Below are 27156 nucleotides of genomic sequence, written 5' to 3'. Positions count from 1 at the left end.
ATATGCTGCACTCCGGATGTGTGTTGGTTGGAAAATTTTGGACTGGATTAAGTCGCAACATCGTATACATTATTTATCACAAACAGCATCTGCACAAACGGTGCTGTGTGTAAATCGAAGTAGATTTAATAATCGTCACATGTTTGAATGAAGCGTTACCAAGAAGAAATGCGCTGATTGTACATTAAAACTAATTACATTTTATTTTCTTTGTCATAGGAAAAATGGTGAAATGCACGAATAAAACGAGGAAAAGCGAGATCGAGTGAGAAAAAGCTTTCTACGGGATGCTGTGTGTCCGGGAATTTCATCTCACCCGCTGGCTAACCCGGCACAAGCTAAAGCGAAGCCGTTATCTCCGGACAGGGACTAAGAGGAGTCCATGATGTGAATTGTAATGGACGGCACTTTTCCATCATACATCCGTCATGTCTCGTTATCGGTATAAGGTATAAGTTTTTTTTATTTGTTTCCGATGTTTTTCAATCAAACAGTCGGACTCTTTCTTTGTGCGCATTGGTCTTTGTTCGGTTTGGTGGATAGCGCCATAGCCAGGTGGTGTGAAAAATCGACGAGCTGATGCTGATGTCATTATCATTAGTTTGGTGAAACTTCCTTTTCTTTGTGGTACGCGGTAAGAAAGTCTAGTAGAATTTATTGGTGCTTTCTTTAGGAAACAGCCATCGAGGAGGTTGAACGTTGGGATAAGAAAAATGTATTAAATTGATGCTACTATTAAGTGTAACCCTTTAAAAGTCTTGCCATTTTTCAAAAATGATTCAAAAAATTGACACAATTTTTTCACATTCCTGTGTACTTTATGGTTTAAACCAGCAGAAAGAAGAATATTTCATGAAAAAAGTAAACAAAACTGAAAAGGGCAACACAAACAAACCCGAGACAGTCTCGTACAAATCTTTAAAGGGGTTCAATTACTCCAACCTTAGCGGGAAGTCATGCGAATGGTACCGTGAGATACTTTATTGATTTACATAAATTGGTACCATTTCCCACGGGGATCGTTAAATAAATGCATTAATTAATCTGGCAGTATGGTTGGTAATTGTTTATGCATGTTTTGGAGATGCTGCTACCGACGAATGGCATGTAGAATTTATTTAACATATGACAGATGGATATCCGCTTTACCACCATCACGTGGCTTCGGTTCAGTTTAGCAAGAAATGGAGATACAGTTTCAGTGTCACCACATGCACGTGTCCCATGGGATATTAAATAGATGATGTGTGCTCTTCGTCTTTCACCACGAATCATAATGTTTTGTTGATTATCATATTTCGTGTTCGACTCACGAGATAAGATAATGATAATAATTGTTTCGCAAACCATTCCTCTTATATTTTGACTCTCATTATGCCGCCTATCACTGCAGGCGATCGGTTCGGATGGGTTTTGAAACTCCTGTGAAGATGGCCTCTACCACCGGACAAGGTTGGTTTTGCAGACATTTGCAGAACTCCTACGTAGCTACGAACCTTCAGTTATTCTGATAATCCGTCAGTTGAACAGAGTAAAGTTATGATCATAATAATGTAAAGGTATCCAAAGATGTCTTTGCAGCAAACTTCATTTAAACGTGACTTGTTTAGAAATTCCAAACGCAGTCTTGAAACATGTTTTTTTTTCATGTTCAAATATTAATCTCACATATTTCTGTTCCTATTTATTCAATTTTCAGTTTCCTTGTGTGCCGGCAAAGGAAACACAAATACCGGACAAAGTTTTATCGGTCTCTGTAGCCGGAGTCTGTCCAGCAAAGCGATGATGATATTTGGAATCGTTGCGTCAATCAGCATCTGCACCGGGGACACTTCCACCGGCGATGGTGGTAGTTGATGGTAAAAGTTTTACCATCGCGACGATACCTTCCACGAAATCGTTGCGGCCAGTGGCTCTTAGAATTTCGCGTGAAATGCGAAAATGATCGCACTAAGCAGAACGCGCGTTAAGCCCCGGTCTGTCAGAAAGCGTTACGGAAGCAATTTAATAAATGTGCATTGTGGAAAGTAAGCGAGAAAAGCTTCTCAGTAATATGGCGATATGGCTACGATGCTTTTCACGATGCATGCTGGGGTGCGGAAGAAAAGTGGCTCTTCGGCTCGATGAGAAGAGTAATCGTGCTTTGGTTGTGGTGGAAGATTTTTCAAGGTTATTTTTACTTCGTGCGGTTCATTTATCATCGTCGGTACGGGGCTATATCACTATCGTTCATTTGGTGGGTAGTTCTAGATCAATCAATGTTGCGATACGATAATATGATGCATTGATGGTGCATCGATCATGATGTGTGTCCGTGTTGTGGTTTATGGAGAAAATATTGTATGGTTTATAAGGACCGACAGCAAGACAAACGATTGGGCCATTAGATGGAAGCAACTTGATAGTGTTGTGTAGTTAGTACAGAGAAGGAATAATTTTTACACATCTTCCATAGTTTTGCTATAACTGTAATAAAAAATTGCATTTTTATCAATTCATTCACACGATCTTTCTCTTCTCACGAATTCTCCTCTTCTCATTGACCGAGAAATGCTTGATCAGGCGGATCTCGGATCACGTTAAGGTTGTCATGATCGACTCGAAGATTAACATAAAAGACAGACTTTTTGGTCAAACTATATGGTAAAGTTCTTTCAATGCTCTCGCCACAGTGGACCTTGTGAAGCATCTCTACGATCCGGTATCGGTTAAGACCCTACACACTGTGTTGGAGTACGCATTCATGGCGTTGTAGGCCTCAGCAGAAAGTCCCCTTGCTCGGATAGAGCTCATCCAGCGCAAATTCTTCCGGTTTACTTTCTGCGAGTGACCTGAGTAGACCTCAGGTAGATTAAGATGGACCCTGCACGCTATTAGGTATCGAATCTCTGAAACAGCGTGATAAGATAGCTTCTAGAGGGCCATTTATGGTCCGTCGATTTAAATAAACCCAATTATCAAATTGACCATTGACCGATGGATTGAACTCTAGGTGACAGCCTAACCGCATAAAAATCTGTCATTCTTTCTCTTTTTTTTTAATACATACGTAAGGAGTCAAGAAACAGAAAAAAGTTTAGGGTGCAAAAAAATTTTTCAAAGCAACATGATAAATTGCTAAGCTTACTTAAATTTTAAAGAAACTCCTAAATAATAAAAAAGAATTGCTTAAACTCTGTCTAGGCAATCCATATGATTCTAGCCATATGATTTCTTTGAGCAACAAAAACATGGCTACAATTCATCGATAAAATGAAGCTTTTGAGCAAATTTTAAATTGCAATACGCTTGCGAAAAAAAAAAGTTTTAAAATAAACAACTTGCAGAAAACAGAAATACAGAACGCATAGAAAAGTAAAAGCGAACCGCGAAAAGAAGAGTTCAAAGGAAAACAGAAACCTTACAAAACACTACACACAGCAGGAAGATTTTCCTTCCCCTTTTTAGCTGTATGTTTATCGTCTGCATTAAAACTTTTTAACAGATCTCTTCTTTGCATCTTCAAAAAGCGTAACAACAACGAAAAAAGGAGGACTGACTCATCGGAAACTCTTATACTAAAACGCTTCAGACGGACGGATCTAAACAAACATTAGAAGTTATACCTTTGTATCAGTAAAGTGTTGAGAAAAATCTTTTTTTTTTCAACCCCGCGCAAACCACAGCATGGCCCAAAATTGATAAAGTTTTTTCATCAAGCTGAATCGGACCGAAAAACGAAATGCCTCTCGATTTTTTTCCTCTCGATCAAATTCAATTACAATCGTTAGCACATTTTTCACTGTTTTGACCTTATCGCTAGGTCGTTTTCGCTTAACAAACTATATTGTCCATCCTAATTTCGATCCGTATTGAATCGTACTACTTGCAGACAAAACCGGCAAAACTAGCCCACAAATGGAAAATCAATCAAACATCAAAAGTACGCTCATCATCTGGTAGGGCAGTTTTAAACATCCTTCTCACTCAGAGTCACTCTTTTTCGCCGACGATGGGGATGAGTGTGCGCGCCAAATGTGATCGTGCCCGAATGGAGGAAACACGTTCGGGACACTCACGACACACAGATGGTTCGGCGCACCCACGGAAAGCGCGTGCCGCGCGTCGGTCCTCATGTCGAGCAATGCCGACTATAATACCGACCCATTAGGGCCCGTCGTGTTTCAGAGTAAATTGATGCGCGCTTGTGAAAGGTAATAAATAGTTCCTGGTGGTGCTAGACATTGAGCGAGTTTCCGGTTACTAATCTGCACTGGTGTACGCTGCTTACTGTACGTGCTTACGGGTACGGGAGTTTGACGCGAGTGATAAATGTGCTTAAAGTGAGTACTGGTTTCAGGCTGAGATATGAGATCGTACCCGATTTGCTTGCCAACGGGAAAGTGGGCTTTTTAATGCATTATCGGGACATGATTACATTACGCACGCCTGTTGATGATCTTCACCTTCACGGATCAATTGGCTAAAGCATCATGTCCGGATATCGTACGCAGCACCGCTGGCGAACGGTTTGGTGGATTTGGTGTGCCTTGTGGGGATGTAAGTATGTTGTGCAGGTGTTGAGAGCTTCGTTTATCTACTACACGACACAAACAAGCTGGCTAATTGAATGCTTAACGAGACTTTAACACCTTTCGCTTGGGCTGGGCGGCAATTCTGCAAAGCGTCTTCGTTGCTACGAACCCTTTCCAGCAACGAAGGAAAAGTTTTTTTCCCTGATTAACCGTGGTAAATTATCTGTCCCGGAAAATGGAGTCAATTAGTGTGAAAAAACAACATGTGCCTACCGAGCGCAGCTGCCGATGGTCCGGCAACCGGTTAATGTTACGGGATCAGCAAGACTTTGCGCGATGGGACAATTCTTCGGATTCGGTGTTTGTTTTCTTCTTCTTTTGTGATACTGATTAGCGAGTGAAGGATTTGACCGGTGTTTTCCTCGTAAAGGGGCGGATTCCATTTGCTAAAAATATCTCTTTTTCTACCGAGTGCTCCCCGAGGCGGTGTAATTTTGTGTTCAAAGAAGTGTTTTAGTAATTTGTTTGATGAAGCGACGAAAACATTGTTCGCCATTGCATTGCTAAAGACAACGTAAAAATGAATCGATTTAAGATTAAATAAATTATCATGTTGACAATACGGCATTGTACCGTCATAATTAATTATAAATAAAAAGTTTGTTGTTTAAAAAGTAAATTGCAAAACACTCTGTTCAACAATATTTAGTAAAAGTGATTATGCTGTGTTACGTGGAGTTATGAAAATAAGTCGAAAATTTGTTATCCGCCAAGGATTTCCAGTCGCAGGGTTATTAGGCTCTTTCTATTAGGAGACGTGGTACTGGTCTTACGACGGTCTTATACGACAGGATCAGGGTTAAAAGCCGCATCGTTCCCCCGTAGTTAGAACTTAGAAGTTATAAAAGTCAAGTTAAAACCAAAAAGAAGAAGAGAGGCTCTTGAGGTGAGTCATGCCATGAGAATGGCACTGGACGACGCAGCTAAAAATTTGTTTCAAGGGCTCAATGTTGATGTGTTCGTCAGAAATAGCGGGATATAGGATTTGCAGACGATCTAGATAATAATTAATAGCGTAAGCTAAAGCAAATGACCTAGACGATAAGTAAGTAAGCAAGAAATTTGTGCAAAAATAATCTCAAGGCCATAAAAGGCCTGTACCTAGAATTATATCGTTACCACTGACAGGATAACAATTTTAGCATAACAAAAAGATAATTTTTCAAACCCGCTGATGGTGGTTGACAACAATTTCTATAATGCAAAATATGTTGCTAGTGCGTTCCATCAATTGACTTTTTCCTTCCTCTTGACTTAGCTTACCTGCCGGACGCTAGCTGTGCCGTTTCCGAAACGGTGTGTGGCCGAGCTGGACAACTGCTGGGAAATTGCTTCCGTAATTTCACCCCAACCGTTGCCGTGGAGGCACTGCATGCGGTCAAAATTCCCGACTCGTTGGAAGAAATCAGCAACCGGTGTCTGTAGGTATCACGCATCAATCATTCCGGCCGGCTTGCCGCGGTGCCACTTCGTTATCGCTTCTTTCTTTTCCTTATTTCAACGGCAGCATCTTCAACCGCGGCATGGAATGCGTCCGTCAGTATTTGAAGGAGTGTGTCAACGCACGACAGCGCAAAATAATTGAAAACGAAGTGTACGGTGCTCAAAAGTTGTACGAATTTCTGTGCTACGATCAGGCCTTCCAGCGAGGTAAGTCGGCATTGGCGCCCCCTTTATGAGAGGTAGAACGCCTTAAAAATGTGCTCTCTTCCATCATTGTGCAGAGTTTTTACGGCACAAAAGCTGCTTTCAGCTGGTCCATCCCGAGTGGGATCTCTGCTCGAACCAGTTTATTGGTGTGCTAAAGGACGAAATGGCTCGCACCAACAAACAGTCGATAAACGTCCAGTACATCCACTTTTGCTGGTAAGTTCTGTGTGTACTTTGCTGTTCCTTGCCTCCAGTTTCAAGCAGCCCTTGCTGCTTTGGCTCATTTTCCAGTGCCCGCTATGCGTACGAAAACTGTGTGTACAGCAGTGCCCGGTTCATCTGCAAACCGGATTCGGCCATGTTTTTGCGCCGGATTGCCAACCTTCTGTCGACCGATAAGCACTTTCTCAACTGTGATAAGATTGAAAATGAGCTTTGCTCCGGTGCGGTAAGACAGCTGACGGCCACTAGCCACCTGGGGTACGTTACGGTTTTTGGTTCGCTGGTTGTGCTGACGATGGGACGACGGTAGTTTGTGGTACGGTAGTTCGGGTGCTGGAAGACTTATTTTTACAGGGTATTATCTTTATAAATGTGTAGAAATTTATGGCATACAATGGGACTGAAATGAATATCATATAAATAAAGTACTATTTTATGTGTTAAATTTTAATCAGTTAGTATTGATATTACGGTTTGATAGTAGATGGTAAGTTTTTTTTAGTTTGGATGCGACATTACCCGTGTATAGAGTACACTTATCTTCGCCTGGCCACATCTGCGTAACGTATATTGCTTTGAAATGGGAAACTCTGTCTGTTCCAGCTTCTGCGTGAAAGAAAGCACTCTAAAGCTGGAACAGGAAATTGATACCCCAAGAGCAATTTGTCGTACATCTTGCCCAGAATCCATGCTGTTTCCTGCGCATACGATGTACGTATCCCCAACGTGAATACTGTCGTCAATTGGCTTCAAGAACGTTTCCTAGTTTCGGTTTCGGAGATCTCCTAGCTACCGCTCTGTTTGATTTAGTATAGGACTTCCAAGTTGGATTTCAGGACACAGGCAAATTAAGTGTTCATACCTTTGCTTTGCTCTCTCCCCCGTTGTTTGTGCCGGAGATTCTTTTAAATCAAGAAAAACAAGATTTCTGCAAGGTTTTCCCTATTGTAAAGAATTTAATATTCGCTACTCCAAACACTCCAACCATCGTGCAGTTCTTCCCACGTCAAATGCGTAACATGCGTAGGATACTGCCCTTTAAATGAGGCCAATGTTTGCTTTGCTTGTCCCGTTCTCCCTACCCTCGTAAAGCAACACAGAAGAAAGGAAATTGCATGGGCGCATTGTAAAATATGAGGCTTCTTTGAGGCGCGCTAAAAATACGACCATTTAGGGAAGGCGTGTCGATTATGTTTTGCGGTTTAAATGCCGAGAGGCATTGTCACCATCACGCACGCCCGCTGCTGATCTGTTGGTCGTCGGACAATTAATTTTCTATACAATACAATATGGAAGACTTGAATGGGCCTTTAGAGCTTTAAACGATGTATGATTTTGGGCAATAAAGTGATAGAATATTGGTTGCTTTTTTATGTTAGATTTTAATGAGCTTTGCTCATAAATGACATGAAGACCAAACCCTCTATTTTTACATAGTAAGGAACATTGTTATTGTTAGAGCAGAGAATTCGCATTTGAACGATTTTCGGTTGCAAATGCAAACATTGAAGATAGTTAAAGCTCATTGACTAATGCCTCCAAGGCGTTGACCAAGGGGTTAGACAGACCTTCATTAAATAGAGTGATCTCATCTAACAAACAACTTCGTATTTCCGGTAGCTCGGGTTCCAAACCTTCGAACAAATCACTGCAACGAAAGAAAACGGAACAAATTCTTACCACCGGAATTTAGGTACGAAATCTTACCACCTTCGCGCATGTGCCTTGTGTGCTTTGACTTACGGGTATATTAACGAAGATACGTCGTGATGAGGAAACTCCACCGGCGGCTTCAGCTTGGGGACAGCATAAAAGCTTTGCTTACCGCCCGCACGTAACTCGGTGTATATATCGTACAGTATGGGTAGGGTCGGTACGTCTCGCTCCGTCGTTTTCTTTGATACCCGGCGCGTTTGCTCACGTATATCGTTTATATTGGCAATGCGCATTGTGGCATGGGATTCGGCTTCGAATATACGCATCAGTATTGGCTGCATCGGAGTAGTGTGCAGCAATGCGAACCATAGCTCATCTTCTAGCTGGTTGTAGGAAACTGTTTCTACCAGGAACGGTAATGGGGGCAGATCGATCAGCTCCCCAAGATCGGTGTGGCATCGACGGAAGTGTTGTTTAAAGAGGTACATCTTACTAAACCAATAGGAACAATCTTCGCATTTCAGTCCTTCGTACGGTTTCTTCGACGGTTCCATTTTTTATGCGTGTTACTCTCGGCTGCAATGCTTTCCAGGCGGAATTCACATTTGATGTAACTTTGAACGAATTGGCTGTGGTCCTGCAAATGCTAGCAGTCATTTTGCAGGTCGTACTGCCAGCCGTAGAAGACAGACAGCATTTCAACGACACAACGAGCATTCATAAAAGCTACGAGTTTATTAAATTTTTGTGAGAAAATAGTGTGTGCTTTCGAAAGTTGGCGAGTTATCGTATTAGTAACACACTTATATTGACAAATGTGCATAATAAACGATATTTAAAAAGAAGATCAAGCAACAATCGTGACCGGTTTGAATTGAACCTATATTTTGTTTTACTTGCTTGAAATTTAAAGCAGTAGAGAATATTCTCTTGTGCAATGTTTTATTTTCAAAGCGATCGAACAGTGAGTAGTCCAGCGGTAATGGTGCTGGTAGAGGCAGTTAATTGAAAATGGCTTATAATTGGTGTTTGCTGTTTGTTTCTTTATTATTATATTTAAAACAAGAATAAAATATCACTTTCCATTCAGCAAGTGATTCGTACGTGCTCGATAAGGCTAATTCTATGGCGTGCAAGAAAGCTGCATTTCGTGGAATTGGTTGAATTGGTGCTGGCTGTCAGATTTGACGTACAGCAGAATTCAGTGGTGTCATGTTTTACGATTGCAAATTTGCATCGTCCTCCGTGTGTAATTCGGTAAAAAAGAACGGGTTTCCCGTTCAGTTAAAGCAACCAACGGACCAGTATCGGCAAGCGGAAAGCTGCCCGACTTGAAAGTTTGCCAGCGGAAAAGTCCAGGCTACGGCAGCGAATGCAGTAGAAGAAGCAATCGTGCATCGAAGCTTCCCGCAGAAGACGAATGTGTCAGACACAGTGGGAGAGTGTAGTGGTGTAGAATTCTATGGCCATGGCGAGCTGCCGTCAAGTTGGCCTCACGAGCTAGGAGCCCCATTTCCTTAGGGCTAGTCGCGAACATCTCCGTGCCAGCAGGGGCAATATTTAGTGTTTGCTTTACGTGAGCTGCGAAAGACTGTTTGTACCGTGCTGATTGCTTTCGCTGTATCTGGCGGTGGTTTCCGGAGCGAGAAAAAATTCCAAATACGGGTAATGTGTACGGCTGTGGGGCAAGTCGTCGTCGCCGTCGTCTACCCATATAGTGGTGTTCATCGTGGTGTGCAAATCGTGGTGTCGCACGAAAAGTACCGTGCCCCCGCCGGGGCATTTTTGTGGTAGATTCGATATTTCGTGTGTGGGGGGCAAGTTGCGCTATGAAGGAAGAAATAGAAAACGATTGCATGGAAAAATAGTGGCATGAAAATGAAGAAGGAATAAATTGTGTGGCGTGATAGTGTGCGTGTGTATGAGTGAGCAAGTGTGCGTGAACGTGTGTGTGTGTGTGTATGTGCGTTTCTGTGTAAAGACGTCGAGGCGCTGGTATCAGCAGCAGCAGCAGCCGCACCAGAACGAGCAACGGGTGTGCCAGACGAAAGGAACGCAGAAAGAAGTGGAGCTAGAAGAAAAGGTTTTCCGATCCGACCGTCTTCGAAGCTTACCAACACCAGCGCGTACGTACCTACCCAAACCACGTACGTACACAGCCGCAACTGATCTAAGCGGCGGTCTCGCGCGGCTGTCAAGTACGTACGCGATGAATATTGTAAGCAGAAGCAGCAGCACCAGTAGTAGAAGCAGAAATCAGCAGCAAGAACGGAAGTGGGCGCTGTGGGTGTGAAAGGGTCATGGTGGCAAATGGTGAGGAGTGATTTTCTGGCACGTCGTCGGCTTCTTTTCCGTGCCGGGTGGTGCAGTACGGTGGAAGTGGACAGCAGCTGCAGCAGCACTGTCAGGAGAGCGAACATACACGAACACACACATTACGCCGTCTTGCCGTGCGTGGAAATGTGCTGAAGAAAATCGAAATCAAGCATTTTTTACCAAGTTAGGGAAAACGAGCAACTTCGCTTACGAAAAGCGCAATTCGTTCTAAAGTACATGTCGGAATAAACATTATATATAGCGCCCTATTTATGCAAAGGTGATCCGTGTGTGAACGGTCGGTCGGTAGATAAGTTTGCTGTGTGTGTGGCCTACCTCCAGAAATTCGGCTGGATGGCTGGCACTGTGTCGAAGCGGAGTTAGTTAAAATCCAGTGCAGAAGTGAGTGATTGGTTGCACAGATTTCCTCCCCCAAAGATTATTTCGCTATGACTTGTTCTCCCAACCGTGCGTGTTTGTGGTGCCTACTGTGATGTTTTAGTGTTGGCATGATCAAGCCGTGGCGAAACACCCGGTCTCATTTCCAGTGTGGAAACTGTGCTTAATGGAAATCTTTTGCTTTGTCTCGAATCTGAATTTTCTATCTAGGACGCGTCGTGCCTGGTAGGTTAGAATAAAGTTTTGGTGTGTGTGGTGGTCAGGTGCGTACTAGCTTAGTAGTTGGTGAACAGATACATTTTCCTTCATCTACCGCGGAAGGGTTCGAGGACCGTTGGAAAAAGTCGCTGTAGTATTTGTTCTACGAGCAAAAGAAATATACTCCGTATTCGGTGGTGAGCGGGGATCCCATACAGGAGGCGGAGGCGGACACTTCCGCCACCGGTCGGTAGTGGAATTGTTGCCGGAATCGTACGATGGCTCCCTCGCCAGAACTCGGGCAGCCCAAGGCGCCCGACAAAGCTGAGCGTGAGGCTCAGCATCAGGGATCATCGACTTCCGGCGAAGTGGCCGACCGTACCAGCACCACAGCCGCCGCTACCGGAAGTACTGGTAGTGAGACAGATGTTAATAATAGCTCCCCCGCGACCGGCACCACCACGAACACTTCAATCAACAGCAGTAGCATTAGCAGTACGACGAAAGCCGCAGGAACAAGCACCGCTTCGATCGGTACCGTTCCGCCCGTCATCAGTACGATGGCTATGTCGGCTGCAACAACGACCACCACCACCACTCCGGCAACGGCGGTGAAGGTATCATCGTCTTCAACATCATTCGCCCCAATGCCAACATCTGCCGCCGCAGCAACTGCAGCCAGCAGTAGTGGCCATGGTAAAAGTGCAGAAAGCAGCAAGAATTCGTCAGCATCCAGCACTACCACCGGTAACAACAAAGACAGCCACCAACAGTCATCGTTTGCACAGGAACCGGTACGTATCATCCCCGTTCCGGGAGAATACAGTTCGATGAAATTCAAGAGGAGGTATAATAAGGTAGCGAACGAAACCTAGGAGGTGACATCAGCCGAACTGGGAATCGTTCTGAATCATATTTTACTCTGCCGCACTTACCATACCCTCTAGGATGTAGATGCTGTGGTTTGGGAGTGTAAACAGCAAAAAGAATTGTAAATTTGTTGTTTCTTAGCATGAAATGGCACAAATTTCGGCCATATTTGTTATTTGACGTTTCATACATATCGTGCTGTCAGATGGGATTCAGTTTTGCAGATTGTTTTCTGTGTGCCGAATCAGTGTATCTCTGTGTGGTGGGAGAGTGTGCGGTTGTGTGCGTGCCGCCTTCGGATCATTCTCGTTCGAATTGGTTCGATGCAATTTATCGTATTTTGTTCGAGCCGCGTAGATAAATGTGTGTGAGTGTGTGTAGGATGCAGGTTGCATTTTGGACATAAAAAGAAGACGATAAAAGAAACGTATACATGCACCTCACGTCAAAAGTGCATTACTGAAATGTCAAAAATATTAACTGACTTCAGGCTGCGAAGAGACGGCATGGATTGTTCATGCTTAAAGTGATTTTATTTCGTGATAGGAATGTTGCACAATTCCACTATTTTTAACAATGAACAATAATTTTTATGCGGAAAGTACACAGCAGCAAACGGTTTCTTTTTTGTATGCGATGAATTCGATGTTTTCGTATGTCAGTGCGGTGGTGTGATGGTGCAGTGGGCATTGGTTGTGTGTGTATGTGTTTATGATTGGGTTTTATTTTGAACATCTTCAAACCAGGATATGGTGAAAGTAAGAGGATATTGACAGACACGTGCCTGCAATATGCAATTTGGGGACGATAATATGAAGAAAAAAAAAGTCCAAAGATGGTTGGTTAGTTAACTAAAGTTTAGAATCAATAGACTCCGTGTCATGAAATCGAAAGATGTGTTTATTTTGTCATATGAAATTGTGTGGTGATATTTGCCTTTTTATGTGCCTATTTTCCAGAAAATTTCAAACATTCATGCCAAATTTTAAAATCATTTTGTAGCAGTGTTCTAGTGTTGATGGTTGGAGGAAATGTGTATGCAACATACGTGTGAAAAACCGTCTATGAAGAGATTTCGTATTGGGTTAGCTCTGAAGAAAATGAAGTAATGGAAAAGGAAATTCATGCCGATTCAACCCACAACATAACTAAACAGTTTAATTTTATTTTAACGATATGTAATGTACACCCACGTGGTTGTGGTTGGTTTATTACAAAAAAAAAAACATTTTGTTTCGTCTTGTTTTTTTTCCAACTATAAACGTTATTTTGTATAATCTCGTTTCAGCTCGCAACCATGAATGAAGATGCACTGAAAGCTTTGCTGGATGAAGCGATCACTTACAAATGCCCTAAAGATCGTGAGCATAAGAGCGCAACATTTAATGTAAGTATCTTCCTTTCCCGTCTGCCTTTACATGTTTGGAGGATGTGATTCTTATTAGTTTCATTTTCCTTTACTTTCTTTCCATCTATACGACGTACAGGAATTGTTGAGCAAAACGGAACGCGAAGACCAGGAGCAAAACTTTTCCTTCACCAGTCGGCCGGTGCACAGCAAACGAGCGTCTGCTCGTCCGACACAGGGTGGTTCACTGCAAGACATAACGGAGGCGACTAAGCAAGAGTACGGCTACACAGAATACTGTTCCGGATCGAGCCTTGCCCACAAGCGGCACGGTGGCACGGGAGGTCATGGCGGTTTCCGCAGCAAGCGCCAAATATCGTCGGTTTCCTCGAGGCAGCGCGAGGGCGGCAGTCTGCCCAGTAACGTGAACGAAACGACCACACCGTCCTATATCAGCGAACAACCGTTCCTGAACGAAGTGCGCCTCCCGCTCAAATCAACGTCCGCAAAGTTTTCCGCCAAAAGCAACGACTACGGTGCGCTATTGCAATCGGCACCGCTGAATGCAATCGGGGCAAGCGATTGGAGCGGAATCGGTGGACTGGGTGGTGGCGAAGAATCTCAATCGAATGCTGTTACCGGTGGGGAGATAGGAGTTGGCAGCACGAACTTTGGTATACAGCGAGGTGGCGGTGTCATTGTTACGGGATCTGGTGCAGCAGTAGCAGCAGCAGCACACACTGTCATCAATATGGGTGAGCTGGATTCGGACGAGGGCCCGTCCGGTCATCGTGGCTTCCGGGAGATATTTTCTGGTCATGCAAATAACGCACTGCAACAGGTAAGTTACAAACGCCCCCGAGGCATTGATGAGTGTGGCCAAAGGAAGGTGTTCAGGATTCGAGCGCTAAACTTACAGGGAAATGCAAATGATATTTAATAAATGATACAACTATCATTTACATTCCCTGTATGAATGTTCCACATTCACTCCTCGAATATACTGTGCTACCGATTTGTTCACCTCGATAGCCAATGCGTTTTGCGTTAGGCATTTGGCGGAATGGTAAAAATCCACACCCACACCCATCTGGTTAATGTATTCAGTTGTGTATGTTTGTGTCGCAGAACAATCACTACGAATCCAGCGCGGACGAGATCGAAATGATGGGAATGGGTGCGTCCAGCAATGCGGCGGCTACCGGTGGTATCGGCTGCAGTGTTTCGAGTGGTGGCAGCAGCAGCGGGGCCACCGTTTCAAGCGGAACAACCATCACGTATAGTGGATCGACCGTTGACGCGTACGGCAACGGTGGCACCAGCAGCAACAGTAGCACATCCAGCAGCAGTAGTAGCACCGGTGGCGGCGGGGCCAACCTTGTTGGTTCGTCTGCAGGAGGGCTTTCTTCTGCCAAGAAAACTTTCTGTTACCCGCAGCCACAGTACACAACGCAGGCGTGTCTGGAAATAGGGCAGTCTACCAACCTGAATCGGCCGTCGTCGGTGCATCATGTCGATAAGACCGTTCCGCTGCCGATGCTGGAGACGGTTCAGCTTGGTTCCACATATCCGGCGGTGAAGTGCATGATCGACAGCAGCAAGGTGGACCAAACCACCATGAAATCGGTGCTTTCGTCAAGCAATCAGTTCATATCGACCACACGCAGCAGTCTTACTTATCCGACAATACAGGTAAGTTAAAAGGAATCGAAACAACTTCACGATATACACTATAAAATATGTTTGTCATATTTCTTCTTTTTAGCAAAAGTTCGATGAGAATGCCAACTCCGTTTCGCAGTTTGGTAGCGGCAGCGGAAGTGGCGGTGGTGGCGGCGGCGGCGGTGGCAGCGGTGGTGGTGGTTTAGGTGCATCCAGCAGTGGCAATCAGATGGGAATTGGTGTTTCGGGCAGCGGTTCGGGTAGCAAAAAACCTCGTAAACCAAAATCCGACCGCAACACCGTCGTTGTGGTGCCGGAAAACATTGCCGGCTACCGTGGCAAGTCCGATATCGAGGCGCTCGTCAGCTACATCGAAAATACGGATAATGACAAATCACATCAACCGCAGCATCAACTGTCTCAGCAGCAACAGCTACAACTTCAGCAGCAGCAACAACAGCAACAACAGCAGCAATCGTCACAGAATTCGTCTTCGAAAGGGGGTGGTGGTGTCGGTGCTAACAGTGCTACAACTGGAGGTGCAGGAGGAGGTGGTGTTGGAGCAAAAAGTTCCAACTCCAAACAGGCCAGTTCCGGCATCTCGAACTCGAACAGTTTAACTGCCGGTGGTGGCTTACCAACCGTCGACAACAGCAACGGAGAGGAAAAGTCGAAACGGAAAAACGAGAAGAAACGAGAGCGGGCGGCAAAAATGAAAAAAAGCAATTCACTCGAAGAGCTTAGCAGTTGTAGTAGGAAAAAGGTTGAGGAAGAAAATACGCGACAAAATCACGTCGAAAAGGCTCGCGCACAGGAAACGGATCCGGCCGTCACGTTGCGCAACAGTAAGTCGAAAAAATCGACCCAAGCTGCCCAAGCGACAGCAGCCAATGCCGGCAGCAAGGATGCCAGTGGGGGCAAGCGCTCGGAACGAAGATCCTGGGGCACGGAAGAGTTAACGTTCTTCGGCAACGATGCGTCCGCCGGATCGATTGCAGTCGGTGGTGAGGAGAGTATATCGGCAGTTGCCGCCAGTGGAGGAAAGGGTAAAAAGGCCAAAGATCATAACGCAACCAGTGGCACCGTCATGACTAGCACTAGTGGCACCGGCAAGGGTACTGCCGGCTCCACCGCGACGACCACCACATCCTCCGATGCATCGTCGACGATAAATCACAACACGAAGAAAAGAGATTCGCTGCGAATGTCGGTCGAATCGCTTTCGGCTCTGGGTGGCGGCGGTGGCGGTGGCACAGAGTCGTCCGATTTTCATGTGGTCACGAAAAAGAAGAAAACTAAAAAGAAGGCCCAATCGCTAGGTTCGGAAGAGACGACGAGTAATACGCCAACAGCAGTAAGCTCCTCACTGACGGTAAACCGACGGTATCAAAGTGGTGGTACGGCCCAAACGATTGCTGGCGGGAGTTACGGCCGAAATGCAGCATCCAACAACAATAGCGGGAATAGCGGCGGGGGTGCTGGTAGCGGAGGAGGTAGTGGTGGTGGTGGTAGGTATCAGCCCAGCAGTCACTTTGCTGGCGATCGTGAGGTTTACATGAATGCTGATGTATCGAGACGAAAATCGACCTCCTCTGTACCGCCTTCGGAGAAGTCTGATTCGAGTGATGCCGACTCGGTACATTCTTTACCGATCGAAACTAACGCCTCCCGCAAGTCACAACAGCAAAAACAGCAGCATAACCAGCAGTCAAAAGGCAAAAGCAATCAGCAGCAGCAGACTAGTCAACAGCGTTCGGGTTCGGGCTTGGCGGCCACGTCGCAGTCTTACGCAGAGATAGCCCGAATTGCCAACGTGGAGAAGGCTGGCACAGGTATTGGTCCGAATGGAAGTGCGCTGGCTGCTGGCACTACGGATGGATTGGGTAATCATCATCATGCGGAAGGTACCATGGCGAACACATCGGCGAGCGTTAATATGATACAAGATCTCAACTCTTCGGAAGCCTTCCCGCAACTAGTCGAATCGCAACAATTCCATCCGAATCATCACACTCTACCACTATCGCAGTCACACCAGCAGCAGCTACAACCTCAGCTGCAAACACTTGCTTCGTGCAATAATAGTGGCGGAACTGTACATAATAGCGGCAGCAGCACCGGCTCCGTTAGCAATAGTAGTATAAGTAACAATAGTCATACATTAGGAACGCGGGCAACGTACTCGCAAAGTTTGCTCACGGCTGTGAACAACTCGAACGATGAGGCAAACAAGCAGCATTACGCACTGACCGGTGCCACATCAGGAACAAATGGCAACACCAGCAACGAAGCGATGTCCAGTGGTGGACTGGTTGCTGCTAACAATGGTGGCCAGACGACGTTAAAGAGCGGTCTCGACAGCACCAAAGCGTCCCTTCACAAGTCAAAAAGTGTCGATAATAATGATATCTACTACTCCAACGAACACTACCCAGCGCTGGAGAAAACGGTTAAAAGCTACTATCATACCCGTGCGAATAACAGCGCCGATCCACCAGGTGCTGCCACTGTTGCATCGTCATCGGCGGTGAATGCTGCAGCAAGTATTGCAAACGGTTGTAAAAACACGACTAAATCAACATCAGCATCTACGGTTGCTGTGGTTGTTGCTAGTAGTAACACAAATACCTCTTCTTTGAGCACATTAAGCTTCGGTCAAGTAGCTGCTTCGGCTGTGTCTGGCGCACAGTCGACGTTGTCCACCAATTCTACCGCTCCAGTGAACCCTCCTACCGCAACAAAGAAAGGAAAGGCTAAAAAAGATCTCAGTGTCAGTGTATTGACGGTTTCCTCTTCGGCTACGACGGCGTCACAGCAACAGCAATTGGATGCCGATGGTCCAAACGCAACGAATAGTAGCGAATCGTGGCATAATACCGGTGGTGCTGTGACAATCGACACAGATTCACAAACCAGTACCATGCTGCCGTTCGATACGCGAAGCCCCATGAACGGTGGCCCTGGTGTAACATCCATTCACTTCATACAAACATCACCACAACCACAGCAACAACAACATGGACCCGGTGGCAACACTTCTTCCGTCCCGCCGACGGCCGGTGGTAAGCGGAACAAGAAGGACAAACACTCTGCTGCTTTGTCTGGGGCGGATAAAAAGGCGGCCAACAATCCGAATCAGGAGGCGAATCAGGCAAACAAAAGCAAAAATCGTCCGGCTGTAATTATCGTGAACGACAACGAACCAAAATCGAACGAATTTACCTTCGGGTTCGACATCGATCAAGAACTGCTGTTTGGTGACTTTAGCGAGGAAGATCGTAAGCTGCTCGAAGGGGATGGGAGCTGCCCCGAGCCAGCACCACCGAAAAGCAGGGAAAAGGGCGGTAAACAGCAGCAGGGACGGCGGAATAGTGCTGCTGCTCCTGCTGCTGCTGCTGCTACTGTTGCGCCTTCGTCGACCAGCAACAGTACTGCGGTACAGACGACGGACCTTGATTATGCGCTGATGCAGCAACAACATCAACAATCGACGGTCGTCTTATCGCCAACAGCGGCGCTAAACGATACGCACAACAGTAGTATCAGCAAGGCGTCACCCTCGTCCGGATCTTCATCCGTTTCGTCCTCATCGGCTTCACTTTCCTCGGCCACCATGTGCAACAGTTACCAGCAGCAGCAGCAACCTCAACAGCCGCCTTCAATTCCGGTGGTGCAGATGGCGACTGCCGTTGATCAAACGAACGATCCAACCGAGCCGTTGCCAGTTGATGGCGCCACTGTGCCAGGTACAAACATTTACCACCAGCCTCCACCTGTGGCACCGTCGTTGCTTTTCGGTACGATCTACACACAACCGCCGCCCATTCTTCCACCACCAGCGGCCACCACCACTCGACCACAAACTGCACGACCACATCACCAACAGCAACAGCAGCAACAACCACCGGCGCATCATCATCAACATCATCACAATCAGTACGCCCTGCCACCGCCCGTTATGACCCCAGTGACTGGTGCCGTGCCGACGGTCAGTGCGGCAACCGTTGCCGTACCGGCGGTGAAGGATGCGAATGCCAACCCGACGGTTCCACCCGTCGTCGCAGTGCCGGCAAGACATCTCATAACAGTTCCACCGCCACCGCTACTCCCGACGCTAGCAATCGTTCCAACGTACAACAAGGCGGTGATCATACCGGCGGCATCTACTCTTCCTCCAGCGGTGGCCGTAACAGTGCCGATCGTTGCCCCGGCAGCACCTTCCACAACTGCACTAATCGTTACCCAACCGGTTGCGGTTGCACCAGCAACTGGCAAAGAGCTGGCTGTACTGCAGAACGATATTACCAACAACAATAGTGCTGCTGCTGCTACAACTACCCACAGTGTGACCCAAACCAATGCAGTTACAAACAACAATAGCATTGCTCAAAGCTACCACCAACAGCAACAACTGCTACAACAACAGCAGCTGCTGCTCCAACAGCAACATCAACAAATGCCCAAGGTTCAAATAATGACGGTGGACACGGCGGCCCAGACGCAATCGCCACACACACCATCACCACCATCATCATCATCGCAACAATCTTGCACGTCTTCCACGACGGGTTCGGTTGACGGGTCGACGAAGCCGCTGCCATCCCAACCGATGGTCGTCGTGCGTGAGAAGATGAAGGAGCTCAATCTGCGATTCATTGCACCGGAGCAGGTGCACACGACGGATTACAACCATGATAAGATTGTCTTTTTCGTAGGAACGGGTAAGTTGTGTATGGTTTTGTCTTTTTTTCCATCTGGTGTGTACGGTAAATTGTGTAGAATCTAGGGGGCTCTGTCTTATATGTGAAGAATCGCCGATATTCGTTCTCTAAAATCTAAAATCCTCACCGTTCCTTTGTAATGGAATTATTGGAGCAATAGTTTTAATTAATCCATTCCCTCTTTCGGGTCCGGAGTAAACTCCGCAGTGATCTGAAGTAAACTCCTGATTTCTCGGGAGTTAACTTCAAATTCAGACCGGAGTTGTATCTGGTTTTTATACGTCGGAGTCGGATTGGATTCATGAATCCACTCCGGAGTCCCCACCACTAGTTGGTATGCCTCGAACGTAACACGGGAAGCTTTCATTTCGTCTCCTTTCTCGTACTTTCAGTGATCCAAATCATATTATCGGTTGCTTTGTTGTTTATTTTGTCTTAGAATTAAAGAAGCGAAAATTTTCACATACAAGTTTCCATATGGTTTTCCATTTATCTTTTAGTTTCCAAGACTTATTGTAACGTTTTACTCATTGTCTCTCTTTTTGCTACAGCATGGGAAGACGCCATTTGCGGCAGCAATGGAACTACAAAGTACTACGAAGGTCAATAATGGTACTCAACGTCGGTAAACAAAAAGAGGAATACAAATTCAACAGCAATAGCGTGGTTAGAGTGTGTGTAGTGCAAGAAAATGTGGTGTAAAATTAGAGTCGTATCGGTGTGTATCCCCCATCCGCTAAGTCAGTTAGTTTGTAAAGAAAAGAGCAACAAACAAAGCGCGCTTACTCTGTGAAACGTCTAGGTCAAAACAAAGTGGAAATCTAAAATTTGGTTTACGAAATCGAAACGAAAACAAAAAAAAAATGCTTAGCATTCGTAAAATACTATATAAAACGAAAAAAAAACAAATAAAAAAGAGTAAAGGATAAGCCAGCAGTCGCGAATGCTGAAGATTTGAACAGGGTTCAGAAGGATGCACAACAAACTGCGGGTGTGTGTTGTATAGGTTAAGTGCAAAGTATATATATATACACATATACATCTTAGGAATACAGTAAAGAAGAAAAAACGCTAAAAAGCAAAACCAGTATGCATCTTTGATAAAACGCACTACGATCAGCTGTTTACTAATCGCCATGGCTGCCGTCGCGGATCAGTGCCGTGCGAGGAAAACGAAAAGAAAATAGTTTGTTTGTTTAATTTTTTTAAAAATTCTTTACACAACACATTCTAAGTTACCGTTAGCGCGCCCGAGAGCAGTTCTTTTATCGTAAGATCGTTCGAATCGGATGAACGTCGTCACATTTGCCCTTACATAGTTAGCAAACAAGGTGAAGAGGAGGTTAGACGGATGTGCTTTTTTTAGGACATTTGGTGTAAACTTGGTGGACCTCCGCTACGTGCCATTTGCTTACGTCGCTGTCAGTGTGAAATGTGAAAACTAATGGATTTCTATGCTTGTGTCGATACACAAGGACAAATCCAACAAGCCAACCAAATAAGAACGCTATATATCATCCCATTTTGCATTGGTACTAAACTCAAACATACAGACACTCACAGAGAATAACCGTGTATTGTAAGGATGCATTGTGTTTTAGATTTTGTTACTTATCATGATTATTACTTGCTGTTCTTATTTGTTTCCTATTGCTTAATGCTATAAAAGTCTAAAATGTCCAAATTGCGGTTATTGTGTTTTGGAGGTAAATGTTCTCCCGTTACTTCCTTAGATCGTTAAGTTGAAGCGACGGCGATAGGATGGATCGAAATTGATTGAAACCACTTACAAACCAGGGGAGGTTCATATTAACGCAAGAGAAAAATTTGAGACATGTTTATTCCACGTTTATAAATCGCTTGAATTGTATAAAACAAGCGTAAGCGTAGAGACGTGCAGGAATAGTAAACCATAACTATTGCGAAATACATGTGTTGTAGAAAGCTAAAAGAAAAAAAAAAATACACAAAAACAGCTTAATATCGTGAAAAAAAAAGCAAATCAACAGCATATTATGGCGATGTTGTGCAATCAGAGCTAGTATGTGCGAAACAAATGAGAACGAATGCGAACGAGTAGTGTGAGTGTGTGTAAGAGCGTGTATGCGTGTATTGAATGTAAGGGTAGGGAGTGTAAGTAAATCGTCGATAGCAAGCTGGTGAAAATGTGTACTGAATTTTCTGAAAGTTGATTGTGAAAAAACAGTCACTGTACATAGGAAGTATTCGCGGGTGGGTGTGCATGTGTGTGCGTGCGTGTGGCTGTTGTGTGTGTGTGTGTGTGCGTATGTCCTGTAACATAGTGCGAATAAATTATTAGTACCGAAAAAAGGGCAGAAAACGGAAGCAAGGTAACATAAACTACCAATGTGATTTTAGCAACTAAACAATGTAGAGAAACGAGAGCAAATACTGAAAATGAAAACTGATAAAAAAGAAGAAAAAGTAAGAAAAAAAGGTAGAGTAATATTACTATATTTAACAGAAAGCTATATTAGAAGGAGGAGATTAAGCTAAAGAAAAGAACAAAAAAAGATAGTGTGGTTGCCACAGCAACCAAGCAGCACTTAGGTTCTGCGAGTGTACGCAAGAATCATCTAGCTGGGATGGAGGTAATGATTAAGAAATTGGAAGATTGAAACCCCCTATTACCCGATGATGTGTTAGTGTAGTAGGATAGTTTCGTAATAATGCCCAGAATCATCATCATCATCTTCCCCACAGCGTGCGTTAAAGTGTGTCCAACAAATGGCAGGGCGAGTATGTAATAAATAGTTCGGCGGTGTGGTCCAGGTGGCAAGCAATGCACCGTTTGCGGGTTAAGACGGGAACACACGAGTCACTCGAAAGGAGAAAAGAAAATCTTGTTAAATTATCAGCATTAACCTTCGTGGACGACGATAAAAATATGGATCCTAGTAAGAGCGGAAGATAGATCCAAGTAGGTAGGGGTCGAGTTAACAATCGAGATTGTGTGTCTATCTGGTGGACAGGGTATGAGAGGAAACAATCGAAAATCATCATAGTAAGAGCCCTAGTGACACATGGTGATGGGTCCGTGGCGCGTTTACTTCAGGAATAAGGCTAAAGGACAGCTAGTAGAGGAAGCTAATCGTCTCAAATTGTTCAGTAGAGGGAGAGTGAGAGGGAAAGAGAGAGCGAGAAAGACTTTCTATTGTGAAAAGAAAGTGAGAGAAAACCCAGCATGCCTTGCCGGGACCGGACAGTATCGTGTTTTAGTTTTCTTTGTTTTTCCCACTCTCGAGCAAGAAGCCATGCCACGTTAAGTATTTGATCTAAAAGGACTGCAACCGATCAGAGCTAATACTGTACACTGTAATTAAGAGTTATATTATATATACACAATATTTAAATGCGAATGCGAAAATTTCGTTACGGTCCGCTCTAGTAGTCAAGGAAACAGTGTGTAAGAGAGAAAGAGAAGGCAAATGTGGTTAGGAATGGAAAGAGGGAAAAGGCAGTCAAAACAGTAGCAGCGGAGTAGTAATAGTTTGTATGGAGAGAGCTGGTGTGAGATGTGTAAAATTTATGTTCGAAGTACGAAACATAAATATAGATTACACAAATATACAGAAGAATTGGAGAAGAAAAAAGAAATAACGATAAACAAACCACAGAAAAAGGAAAAAAAAAACAACTCATACACACAATAAATCGCAAAAAGATAAAAAAGGCTTTTGCTAGGAGTTGAGAGATTGCGAGAGAAAGAGGGAATGCAAAAGTAAAGGACGGAAGAAATGTAGGGAAAACAAGCTTAAAATCTATCTTCTGTAGTCATTAGGAAACTTAGGCAAATCGAAAAAAGCAAGTGAATGTAAGCGAAAAAGGGGACCCGGGAAAGGAAAAGAATAAGGACACGAAAAAAAGTAGCGCTGCCCCCACGTAGGTCCGTGAATGTGTTCGATAGGCTACCTTTAACAATACTAAACGGGAAAACATAAGAAACTGGACAGAGCAGTAAGACGGTGAAGAAGAAAGTAACGCGAAAGAAGCGGGTGGATAGTGTTACAGTAGCGAGGTCGAAGTAATGTCGTTAAACCTCCTCCCGGAACTGGATCCTGTGAAAATATGGGGAGCGAGAGAGAAAGAAAGAGAAAACTAAAAGAACAAAAGAAGAAAAAGAAAAAAGAAACAAAAAAAACATACCAATACCACACACAAACATACGCTAACACACTCATATTAGGAAAGCGCCTTCATGTGAGTCACGTGGAAAGAGTGTGCAGGAAAAATGGAGTTTGGAAATGGGGAAAGAAAACGAAAAAGGAGGCGTAGAAGTAACAGAAGCAGCAAAAAACACACAGACACACACACATCCACAATTTAGATAGTTTCGGAACTAAAAGCAAATGAGAAGAAAACAATGCAGAAGCAGATAAGCGAGTAATAAATTATATTAGGAACGCGAAACTGAAACAATACACAAACAAAACACATACTATACACAAATATATTGTGTAACGCGAAAAAGGAGAGAAAAAAACACATACTCACACACACACACAAACACAAAACAAAACAAATAAGCTCCTTCCGTTCCAACTGTATACACCAACACAGACACATACGCATATATACACAGACATGTAAATGCGCATTATAGCGTAAAAATGCAATGGTGGAGGACCGAATAAGAAGAAGATGTAGAAGCATTGTGTTTAGGATTGTGGAATCCACAGCCTGGTGTGTAAGAGGAAGAAGTAAAGAAAGGAGAAGCAGGATAAGTGTGTGTATTTGTGTGTGTGTGTGTGGGTGGAGTGTTGTGGAGAGAGAGAGAGAGAGTAGGGGAGAAGGGAAAGTTTCTTTATTATTTTGTTGTTGTTGCAAATAAATGGCAAAAAGTGCGCTATTTAGTAGCAAGGAAGAGGAAATGGAAGAAAGGAGTGAACAAGTGAATCGAATCCCGGAAAGCTGTGAAAAACCCGGCAGAGAAAAAAACCGTAGAGAGGGAGTAAAAGAGAGCGAGAGAAGGAAGAAGAGAATAGAAAGAGAAAGAGATAGAGAAGGATATTAAAAGTCAGCTTCAACAGAAACCCAGTATCGCAATAGAAGAACAACGCATACACACGTACAAGCATACCCATACAGACAGACAAACAAAGCATACACAGATATACACAAACACATAAACACACCAGTACAGATTCGAACATTCAACACAGCCAGATTCAAAATCTTATTTAGTAGTTAAGCTGACGTTAAAAGCGGAATGAAAGAGCAAAATGCTGGAAGGTTCAGGAATGGGGGCTGTCCGCTGCTGTTATATGTCTTTGCACCAATCCAAATCCGTATTTTTGTGTGTTTACTATTTTTGTTCCCTATTTTTATGTCATACTGCTTCAGAAATTCTTCCTGATATTGCGCAACTGCTATGTTACATTTTTTTGGTTGTTTTTCTCGATATCCGTGGAACCTTTCTATAGGACTTGCAGCGAAAGAGGAGATATTCTGGGAACATTTGGGCCCCTCCCAAAGCCGAACCGCAATCGCCGGTTGTACAAGCGTAAGGCCAGATAGAGCTTTTTTCTATTATTTTTGGATTGTGTGCACACAAAGATTGGGCAGCGCAGAATGCAGTGCAGCAGTGGTGCAGCCAAGGAGGAAAGGTGGAAAATAAATGGAAAAGAAACACTTTTTTTTATTTATGTTTGTAAATTATTATTGAAGAAAAGAAAAAAAAACGCAAGAAAATAGAATAAAAAAGAGTCAAAGCAAAGTGCTTACATTTTTTGTTTGTTTGGTAGTGTGCTATTGTCGCCGTTAATATATCACATTGAATCTCAGTTCGGTAAGTATCTGAATTTTGTTACCCATGTGAAGCCATGCAATCGGATTTTTAGCTATTTTTCTCAATATTTACTATTTTAATGGTCGTTGAATATTGACCTTCACAAGTCAAAAACTGCAGAGAAAATGAGGCGGTGGAAAAAAGGAAATTTTCGTAGAATAACTGGACGGAGGGTGGTTGGATCGGGTTGGGTTGTTCAGCAAAAAGATGCGCGGCCTCAAGACGCATCCAACGGTATGGCGGACGCCAAGATCGAACCAGGAATGAAGAATTAGAAATTGTAGGAAAGATTCAGCTACCTCCTCGCATGCATGCTCTCCTGTTACTACCAGCGGGTTCCAGCACCAAAAACCGGCCAAGAAAACGGGCAAATTTTGCACCAAAATTCGTTTTCGAGTAACAGGAGAGCATGCATACGAGGAGGTAGCTGGTATCGTAGCAAAATTTGGGAATTCAACTTTAATTTCCAAATTCAATTTTAAAGTTGAGTTGAAACTTTTACATTTGGAAATCAGTTTTAAGTTTGAATTTGCATTTTAAAACTGATTTTGGAAATTTTCAGCCGATACCTTCTCGAAAGCATGCTCTCCTGTTACTACCAGTCGCGCCTGGTGGCAAATTTCGGTCGTAATTGAGCCAATTTCGATGCGGCCAAATTCGACCAGGAATAACAGGAGAGCATGAATCCGAGGAGGTAACAAATGGAAGTTTTAAAAGTGGAAAAAAATATTTTTCTTTCCGAGACGACACATATTTTTCCGTGCCATTTTTTGTGTGTTTTTCAATTTTATATTTTGCATCCCCATTTTTGTTTCTTTCTTTAAATATCTTTCAAAAAGACCTCCACAACGTGATTTTAATTATCGCAGGGGACTAAAGGGGATTTTTCAGAAAATCCTGGGAAAATCTGCCAGCAGCATTCCCGTGGAAAATCGTTGATAACTCGCTCATTCCTGGTACGATCTTGGCGTACGGCATACCGTTGGATGCGTCTTGAGGCCGCGTATCTTTCTGCTCAACACACCAACTCGATCCCTCCACCCCCCGACCGGTTATTGCGATAAACAAGAGCATTCCCGTGGAAAACTGGCGTTAACTCGCTAATTCCTGGCGTCCGGCATACCGTTGGATTTATTTTTTTTCTCACATCTTTTTGCTGTTATTCAAAAAACAAAGAGGGAACGATGCACATGAGATTTGCAGTCTCTCCTCGCCGTTGTAGTCTCTCTACCACCGGGCCGCACCTTTTTCTCTAGTTATGAGGAAAAACTGGTGAAGGTATCCAAGGTGATATTTGCACATACAGAGCATGGCTTGCTAAAAACTGAAGAAGTAAAGGTAAAAAAAGTAACTTTTTTTATAAAATCAGGAAGGACGGGTTCTTCCCTCCGTAATGTTTAATAGCTTAACTTTAACGTTACAGTACATCCGTGGTACATCAGCCGAACATAAATATCATGTTAAACTGTAGTTAATAATATCATCTGTGTATGTGGGTACACGGGTTTTTACAACAAAATTTATACCTCCTGTACAAAATGGTATTGGTGGGGTTCAGGGACGAAATGTCTACAATAACCTTCAACTTAAACCTTGCTAATGCTAATGGCTTAAAACTGACTTAAAACTTTACACGTATCGTACAAAAGTTTTGTACGAACTTTTTTCCAATAATCTGTATGTACACAAAGCAAATTACATTCTACAGAACAGTCTTTCTCTTTCTCGTCC

The 27156-nt window shown here is 44.1% G+C and overlaps 4 protein-coding genes across 5 annotated transcripts in view; 3 read left to right on the top strand and 1 right to left on the bottom strand.

Moving 5' to 3' along the window:
* Nucleotides 1-27156, top strand: part of LOC126557940 (P3 protein-like) — a 168781-nt gene that overhangs the window by 80184 nt on the left and 61441 nt on the right. The window lies entirely within an intron of this gene.
* LOC126560046 (uncharacterized) lies at nt 1431-6756 on the top strand. Its single transcript, XM_050216207.1, has 5 exons — nt 1431-1452; nt 5833-5995; nt 6082-6224; nt 6299-6440; nt 6516-6756. Exons 1-5 carry the CDS (start codon nt 1431-1433, stop codon nt 6754-6756), a joined length of 711 nt encoding a protein of 236 aa, XP_050072164.1.
* On the top strand, nt 4868-20226 carry LOC126556592 (mucin-19). Its single transcript, XM_050211921.1, has 7 exons — nt 4868-4878; nt 11218-11809; nt 13174-13272; nt 13373-14074; nt 14341-14925; nt 14999-19616; nt 20168-20226. The coding sequence occupies exons 2-7, from the start codon at nt 11294-11296 to the stop codon at nt 20224-20226; spliced, it is 6579 nt and encodes a 2192-aa protein (XP_050067878.1). The 5' UTR covers nt 4868-4878; nt 11218-11293.
* LOC126559127 (uncharacterized) lies at nt 7962-8656 on the bottom strand. Its single transcript, XM_050215241.1, has 2 exons — nt 8202-8656; nt 7962-8121 (listed from the first exon to the last, which is right to left on the bottom strand). The coding sequence occupies exons 1-2, from the start codon at nt 8654-8656 to the stop codon at nt 7962-7964; spliced, it is 615 nt and encodes a 204-aa protein (XP_050071198.1).

The sequence above is a fragment of the Anopheles maculipalpis genome, chromosome 2RL, assembly GCF_943734695.1.
Source record: "Anopheles maculipalpis chromosome 2RL, idAnoMacuDA_375_x, whole genome shotgun sequence".
In the NCBI taxonomy this organism is placed as follows: Eukaryota; Metazoa; Arthropoda; class Insecta; order Diptera; family Culicidae; genus Anopheles; species Anopheles maculipalpis.
This window is presented reverse-complemented; position numbering and strand designations above follow the sequence as displayed.